Genomic DNA, 9,225 nt, shown 5'->3' with positions numbered 1-9,225 from the left:
AAACCATCCCTTCATTTCCAGTAGAGTTGACTATTGCAATACCAAGTTTACCAAGAAGACAATTAAGCAGCTCAAGTGGCCAAAAGGGCTGCTGCAAGGGTTCAGACTAAAGCCAGGAGAACATTACTCCTACTGTATGCTTAAATCTCTACACTAGTCCCCGGTTATTGTACTGTAGAATAGATTTTAAAGCACTACTCGTTAATACATCTTTGAATGGTTCGGGACCAAATTACCTACTGGACATGCTACAACCATATGTACCACCATATGCCACCACCCTTTTTAAGTCACACCTCAAAACTATTCTTTATTGCCTTCTCCTCAACTGATTTTTTATGGTTTTCTTTTTTTTTAACTAGTCCTATGACTTTCAATAGTCCCTTTTAGTCTATTTAACCTATTTCACTTTGTATTCATTTCTGTTTGACTGATTTGTTTTTCTGTTTCCATTGCAAAGCACATTGAATTGCATGAGGCTGCACAAAATGCACTACACAAGAGAGAGATGAATGGTTTTTTTTGTCTTTTATAGAGGATTATACTGCATTTGCCTGGGAAGCAGACAGTAAAGCTCAAGTGATAGATACCGCACCTGCTATTTGGTGCACGAACATCAAGTTGCAGTAATGAAAATGTTTAAGTGACAGAGAAAGAACTGCACAACCGGAAAAAAAGTTGCAATGCAAGAGATGTGATAGTATGTAGTGTAGTCTGTATATTTATTTTTGTATTAGTTTGAGGAAATAAATGATCAACAGAGCCATTCAGAGATGGAAATGAAAAATTGGAACTGGCACTGTTTGATGCAAAGATTTGCAGCATTAACATGACAATCTTCCTGGTTCCACCTACAACCATCAGTGGTGTAACATTTCTGTGAAACCATGTATTTTCAACTTTGGAGTCTGAGATGTAATTTGGGGAGGACCTCGAAAAAAGTATGAGGGAAAACGTGCTTCTCTCAAAATATAGCACAAGAAAAGAAAATTACTGGCAAACACACACATGTACACACACACACACACACACACACACACACACACACACACACACACACACACACACACAGTGTATATTAATAAGCTTGGGAAAACGGAATGTCATCAGTTCTTATTCTAGGCTTAGGGCCTCATACAGCTGTGTGTGTGTGTGTGTGTGTGTGTGCGCACTTTCATGGTTTTCGCACATGCTGTGGTTGTTGGACAGCTTGATGTTGGGTGAGCCATGGACACTTTTGCCTACACAGTTGGAGATATAATTACTCACTGACACAGCCACACACATCTCCATTTGCATAGGCCTTTCACGCCATAACTTGACTAAATGATTATTTAATTGTATCTCACTTCATTTATCCTTTAAAATCAATTACTTCGGTGCAGCATCGTGGTTAAGGAGCTGGCAGTAACATTCAGTAATCAGCCAAATGAATGAGTAAAGCAGTCACCATCAGTACTTTATGTGCATATAGGATGATTGATTGATGTGTGCATGTTAGGAATAACCACAACATGGGTATTAAGGCCTTTCCTCTTTTTGCCACAGTGTCACATCAATCAGTGTTTTCTTCTGATCAACAACAGAGAGGCTACTTCGTACAAGTTACCGCTAACACACCTATGAATGCAGAAATGACACCTGTGGTCTAGAACAATACACAGAGAGATTGTGTGTGTGTGGGGAGGAGAAAGGGAGAGAGAGAGAGAGAGAGAGAGAGAACACTGAGTTCCATGTCAACATCCATACAATGATCTTACCATATTGCCTTTTCATAATTTAATGTGAGCTACTGTATATGCTGACATTTTGGGAAGTGTCAGATTCCAAATTTCTTTTCTTTCTAAGATGTTGCAATGTTAAAAAAAAAAATGTTGCGCAAATATTTGTTCTTTTGATCGCCTTTTCTTCTCACGATCTTTAATCTTTAAAACTGCTTGACCAGTCTGTTCTTGTTTTGATCAATTTAGGAAATCTTTCAATATTAGATTTTTGCTTAATATATTTCATGTTTTTGAATTTCCTGTTTTGTTTTTAGTCCTTTGACCATTTGTAGTTTAACATGTATTTGTATTATTCATATGTTATTCCTTCTTTCAACTCATTGTTGATATCTGTTGATTATTTCATTATTCTCTCTAGAAAGGTCATTGCTTTAAATTGCTATATTTATACAAGAGACTAACAAGAAGATAAAACGCTTCAGAGACTCATATGGCTTTGTGAAAATTAGTATATAAATTGCTTTGGTGTATAATGTCCACTCGATTTTGAATTTTAGAGGTGGCTTCTATGTTATCCATAAATTTCATGGTTCTGGACACTGTAGCTGATAAAACTAGGTGACAACAATTTGTTTCATAGAGTGAAATCTATGTCTCTTTGTGATACTGTTGTCCCTTCACTGCCCTGTGCTAATTCCCACATATTAATCCTGTTATTTAACAGAAATACTGAGGAGCTGACATCATCAAGGCCATACTGTATGTTTGATGACTAAGGAGAATACATACAGTACTCAATTTGAAACTGAAAAGCTGGATGTTGGTTAACTAAACCTAATTTGCTTATACAGCAATGCGTGAGGCTTGCTCTATATGATCTTGCATGATAATGGTTTTTGTTTACTGTGGACACATTGTGACAAATCTGAGTCTGCTACATTCACTTTTAAAACAGGCTCAGTGTGAAACTGACCCTATTCTCCACAGAGGAACTTGCATTCACACATTAGTCCACTCACAACACTGGACCAATGTCCCCATTCATCATTACCGAGTCCTTAAAGGGACATACAAAAAAAAAAATTCCCCAAGTTTCTGGTGCACACCAGAAAGTTTAGCATGCACACCAGATGCCTTTGCGTGTGTACCAGAACGTTTTTTTGTGTTGACCACAAGCTCAAACCAGCGTTGAGGATAGTTTCTCAAAACTTTCAGGTTTCTTTTTTTTCTTTTTTTTTTTTTGAGTGAGGAAAGGAATTTTAAGAAAATCTGCAGCTGAAATGTTCAGTCAGTACTAGACACATTCATGCTAAATATAGATACAGGATGGATGGGTATCGTATCTTATACTGTACATACAATATGTGTGAACCTTGAATCTTCACACTTTGTCTCCTTCTCTCCATGTCTATTCTGAGGGACATGACCCTTTTATAATTAAGGATAAATCAATAATAAACATGCTTCGCTGTGTGTTTACCAGATTTGTGTTTTTGTCTTTTGTGTCAGTGTGTCAAAGGGTCACATTCTAGGCCTAATACAATGCATCTATCAATTCGCTCTAGTGATGAGGCCATGGTCTGTACATAGTATAATCTTTGCACTATAACCCCTTCTCGTTAGATATTTCAGTGAGGTTTTGAATGTTCTGTGAATATATAATTTCCAGACTGTTAGCTGGGGCTTATACGTCGATTTTTGCAAGATTCCTTCCGCTATGAGGTTAATACAGGAGGGTAATTAATATGGTGTTAATATGGTTTTGTTTCTTTTAACTTGCATAAAACACTGTCCTGCGGCTTATACATGGCTTATAGGCAAGAAATTACTGTATGTATAAAATCAGAAGCCAACTCACATTTTTGTGAGGATAACTTGTAAGTTCACTGCAGGTATCAGACTCCAACAGCCCCTTCCTGGCCACATGCTGACAGACTGACTGTGTGTCTGCCCTGACAGTCTATCGCTATCAGGCTACAGTATCTGCTTGTCTGATACATGTCTGTCTAGAGGCTGATTAGATGGTTGTATATGAACAGAACCAGACAGGATCAAGACAACATATTGGAAGTCAACTCAAGCCTCGATATATATGAATATGTAACTTTATAGGCTGTGTACCCACTGTCTACTTGACACTAAAGGGAGAACTGATTAGATGGTTGTATATGAACAGCACTAGACAGGATCAAGACAACATGTTGGAAGTCAGCGCAAGCCTCGATATATGAATATGTAACTTTATAGGCTCATACCCACCGTCTACTTGACACTAAATGGAAAATTATACATTTTTAAGAGATGAATGGTTAGTGATAAATATTACGCCATGTAGGTATTTTGAATTCCCCTGTTCACTGATTTTTTAACATACTAGTACCGATATTTTGTCATTAACTGTAACTAACTGTCGAAATAACAAGTTACTTCATGTAATATCAGGCACGCAGTCTGGACACAATTCTATTGTATAAGCATGCCATCAAAATGAGTTGGAAACCATTATTCTAAGCCAAAAGGTCTATTGTGTTGTTTTAATATTACATATTACGAATGTTGAATGTTTTTTATTCGCAATTGATAATCTGACAATGGATTTTTACCACTGCCAAGGAGGTTTTGTGTTTTCGGCATGGTCTCTTTATCCGAATGGACGCATGCAGGTCCAATTTCCATGAAACTTGGTGGAACTGGGTCATGGGCCAAGGAAGAACTCATTACATTTGGGAGTTCAGCCAAATCATGGGACAGATCCACAAGTTCTGTTTCGCTTTCGCATTTGGCCTCGCTGGTGGTCTCTTCCCCCTGAGAGCCTATAGTTTTATGTGCAACAACGACCATTTTTGTAGAATTACTTGTGCAGTGGGCTTGCTCTGTCTCTGGGAAATGTTGCTGAGGTAGGAAATGTTTTCTTCCACTGAATTTCATCAGAAGGGACAACAACAATTGTGCATAATAATTATCATGTAACTGTCTGGGACACTATATCATCAAGCTGCTGAAGTTCAAATGGCACACAATAAAATGACAACATCACAATGCTCATTCTCTATCTTTGGTGTGTGTGTGTGTGTGTGTGTGTGTGTGTGTGAAGAAAGAGAGAGAGGGAGAGAGAGAGGGAGCGAGAGAGAAAGTGTGTGTTTGTAAAGATAAACGTTATTTTCATCGCTATCTCAGGAGACCTATCTCCCCCTCTCAACAGGACACATGGGGGATTACGAAAAGGAAGAAGCACTATCACAGCTCATCTTATCTGTCGGAGAGAGTGTCAGCATGAAGAAACACTCAGAACACATGACTGCATTGATCAGGATATGAACATACATTGTAGGCAATTATTGTGTAGTAATGCTATAAACAATACTGCTAAGCATTATGGGTAGCCTATAGATAGAGTACAGTACAGCATATACATACAGTACACAATGCCACACTGCTTTTGTAGGTAGTACATGGGATGTTTTATATTTGAAAGATGTGTTCTAACAATCTACGAAATTATTAGTTGCTTCTTTAAAGGGCTAAATATAAATCCATACACTGACCCAGCAGTTCAGAAAGTGTTCAGCGTGACCGGGAGCATAGAGCGTAAAAAAAAGATGCAAATGAATTTTAATCTTAAGACAGGAAGATGTTACTTTAAAGTTTGTGACAGGTTGAACCTGTCTTAGCAATTCAAATGGATATAAAATTTACTGATATACTGAGACAATGTCAGGATATTTTAACATCCAATGTTGTGACCATTTAAAAATGTGGTATAGCCTACACAGATGATAAGTGCTCCTCATGAGAAGCCAAAAGGTGATTGGTTGTTGACGCGGTATATCTAGGCCTCCTCCTGATACACCAGCCAAAACAAGGAACCTCTCCATTCTCTTTCTCTCTGTCTTTCTCTCTCTCTCTCTCTCTCTCTCTTTGACACATGAGAAAAGAAAATAAAGAAGTTTGAGCATCTTCTCCATAGGGCTATCACCAAGACCACAGGGTCTTTGATTGGTGTTTGACAGGGTTGTGTCATTCTTTTTTCTCTCTCTTTTTTTTTCGGGGTCCCAAACGGTAGGCTTGTGGCCCTAGGCAGGGACTGAAGTGGCCGTTAGACACATCTCTGGTTTCAATTGAGGAGAGGAAATTTAGAAAAAGTTGTGCAATGGCACAAAAGTTTTGAAAGCCGGTGAGACAGAATAGCAAGCCGAGGGCTGTGGGCTTGTAATCTGGGGAAAGACGCCTCCATGTTACATTCATACAGGATGGAGGGGTATCTTACCTCACACGTAAGTACAATATGTGTCTTTTGGATCTATGCGCTCGTCTTCATCCCTCCCTAACATTTCTGATCTGAGGGACATAACATTTTAAAGTTAAACAATGTTATGTTAAGAGGCTAAATGAACTGTAAACATATATTGTATGTGTTGCACTAGACACTGGCTTTACATTGATTCTATAACTATGGTGATACTGTTATGATCAGGAGATATAGCTACCATAATACTTTGAATGTATTATGGTAAGTGTTATGTTGTTATAACTGTTGCATAACTGAGACAAAACATGACAAAAGTTATGCCTGGTTAAAAAGGAAATTGTTGTATAATTTGGCTATTTAATGGGCTTTTATTATTTGCCAATGTTTTTATTAATATTATATGTTACAATGTATGACTAAAGAATCAAAGGAATCTAGTACATGTTTACATTACCTAAAGTCTCTTTGAATTAATCTCTGAAATTACACAAAATTACATATGTATTTAACAAATATATTTGTGAAATTAAATGTATTTTACAATTCCTTTACCAATTTCACCAAGACCAACATTTTAGTTTTGTTACAGTCATGTAGACATTACTGTTACATATGTCTAACAATTCAGTTAAATGAACAAATACAACCAATATAATGCCACACAAAATAAATAAACTAAATTAAGATAATAAGTTAAGTGGAGGCATTAGTAATCATTTTCTGATCCTACATTATAAAACATCTCTCTCTAAAAAATATAAAATATACACAAATATTCTTAAAGTATTTTTAATGTGAGCATGTTCAATTTATCATTTTAATTAATACAAAATATGTACGGTATGCCATTTTTTTTCCAGCAAGCAGCTGAGGAAATGATCTATGATCCTGAAATCTACCGACCGCCAATAGAGTACTACCCATACATCAACATAGAAGAGGGCCAAGGAGGTGAGCCTGTGCCTTTGCTTCCCTTGTATGAAGTATATGAAGTGTTAACTTTCATATTATAAGAGGAACACACAGCTTTCTGATGTCGGTGAGCTAGTGTTGTTGAGGTGACCACTTCTGCTTATATCCCCTGGCAATTACTGTGATTAATGAAACTGACAGGAGAAATTCCTTCCTTTCATTTTGATTCTCTGAACTTCTGTCTTCTGGCCTCGCACTCTTCTGTAACTAACAGACATGCTGGTTGAGGTGAGAGGCCAAGACCACAAACGTTTTGTCCGGCGAGAGTTAGTTGGCATTTTTTTGAGTGTGTGTGTATGTGTATGTGTGTGCGCGTGTGTAGGGTAGATACAATTTTCCACCCAGGCAGGTGTATAGGCCTACAGCATAGTGTGAACGTGGCGCCCATTCGTTGGGAAGGCGGGCGGGTGGAACGGAGCGAATGGTTCGACGGAGAGCAGGAAACAGATGCCCCTTTGACACAAGCCCCAGAACTACAGGCGTAGAACGGCCTGCCGTCCCCTGGGGTCTCAAGCTATAGACACCTTCACCCCGGTTGCTCTGTGTGAATATGTGTGTGTGTGTGTGTGTGTGTGTCTGTGTGTGTGTGTGTGTGTGTGTGTGTGTGTGTGTGTGACTGTGTGTGTGCGTGTGTGTGTGTGTGTGTGTGTCACCCTCCTCAAACACATGATAGTTTTAACACAGGAACTCATGATAGAAACTCTCCAGTACAGACAGTAATAAACGTTAGCCATTAATACATGACTAATATGTGTCTCTATTAGTGCTCCATTACAAGTTCTCTTAAGCACAATTACACATTCATTATATCAAGTCTTTATCCAACAATATTTTAGTCTTACTGGATAGATTATTTATTCTTTGTAAATCCTTAACAAACAACTCTAAGGTTATTAATAGCATGGATCAAAATAAACGTTATGTCCTTTTACATTGTTACTATATTTTGTCACTCTAAGGCACATTTGTAAGTGTGTTAGGAGTCTATAAACTCTATTCAGAGCCATAATATACCAGTAACCTTAGACCAAGATTAAGGATTTACCAAGAAAAAATGACCACATAAGAATAAAACAAAAATGCTCATTAAAGGCCTTATAAAGTACGACCGTGTTGAGCAATAATACAAATATTAGCATTGAATTAATGGTTACCTAAAGTAATTAACTAACTAAACTAAACTAACCTAGAATTCAAATGAAAAAAGGCCATATCTCTGACACAAAACAAGTAGGCTTTGATAAAACAAAACAAAAACAAAACAAAACAAAAAAAAACATTAGGTTCATAAAGGATAGCTAATTATTATATATATATATATGTTTTGTTTATATATTTGCTTTCTTAGTGTGTCAGATTACTCCATGAGTGTGTGCAATCTGCATACCGTTACTCTTCACATAACAATAACCATGGTCCATGTTGTTCTCATGCATGCATCCCATGCTGTTCCACTTGTTTCACTCTAGGTGTGTCAATTTACATAAACACACTTATGACACATCCTGCACACACGGTTGATGATGTTTGTGCTGCATTAACGTCAGGGAGTTGTGGTATCGAAGGAGTCATGAGAGCGAATGACAACCTGCAGAGAAGCTCTTTTGGAGCTCAGACAAGGCGATTACACATTTCCTTGACGCAAATGGCATGCTTCAACTGTGTGTAACAGCTTCTCTTCGTGCAGTGAGGTGACAGTTTCACACGCAGTATGCTGGGCGAGAGCATAGAGCTAAGCATTGCTTTTAAGGATCAGGCAGTCACAAGACATCATATCCCTAATGACACATACCAATGAGAACCATTGGTAAACTGATTGTACACCTGGATGTGAAAGATTGCTGCTAAAGTGTGCATTTGTTTGGCCCCAGCCCATTCCCACAAACAAGACAAGTATTGTTAGGGAATGTTTCAGACTATTTACTCGATATGGGAATGGACCCAAACTCAATTTTGTCCCAAAAATGAACGAGTTTCATCAATAATCAGGGAAGATTAAGATAAATACAGTGCAAGTTGTAACTGTGTTGAACTTCTAAGTTATCTGTGTTTATTGCTGAGTATTTAGTAGAACACAGCGTGGCTTTCCCAGACAAACCCTGTTTGAGAGCACCCTGACTGTGACTGATCTTTCAAAGACGTATTTGAGGTCACTAGACTCCTTTGGCTCATCAAACAGGAAGGTGGAAGGCGCTTCTGTGATTCTGAGTCAGACGGGACATGATGCTACACATACGTAGGTGAATATAAGTCACTATCAAGACTAAAAAGTTGTGACAA

At 38.0% G+C, this 9,225-nt stretch overlaps 1 protein-coding gene across 1 annotated transcript in view; it reads left to right on the top strand.

The window, feature by feature from the left end:
- Nucleotides 1-5,921: 5,921 nt before the first annotated feature.
- Nucleotides 5,922-9,225, top strand: part of spi1b (Spi-1 proto-oncogene b) — a 9,567-nt gene continuing 6,263 nt past the window's right edge. The window contains exons 1-2 of the mRNA XM_062548486.1: nucleotides 5,922-5,998; nucleotides 6,834-6,924. Coding sequence (XP_062404470.1) covers nucleotides 5,957-5,998; nucleotides 6,834-6,924 — 133 coding nt within the window. The 5' untranslated portion in view covers nucleotides 5,922-5,956. The remainder of the gene's footprint in view (nucleotides 5,999-6,833; nucleotides 6,925-9,225) is intronic.

This window comes from Sardina pilchardus, chromosome 11 (genome assembly GCF_963854185.1).
Source record: "Sardina pilchardus chromosome 11, fSarPil1.1, whole genome shotgun sequence".
In the NCBI taxonomy this organism is placed as follows: Eukaryota; Metazoa; Chordata; class Actinopteri; order Clupeiformes; family Clupeidae; genus Sardina; species Sardina pilchardus.
Note: the sequence above shows the minus strand (reverse complement) of the source record. Positions and strands in the feature narration are given on the sequence as shown.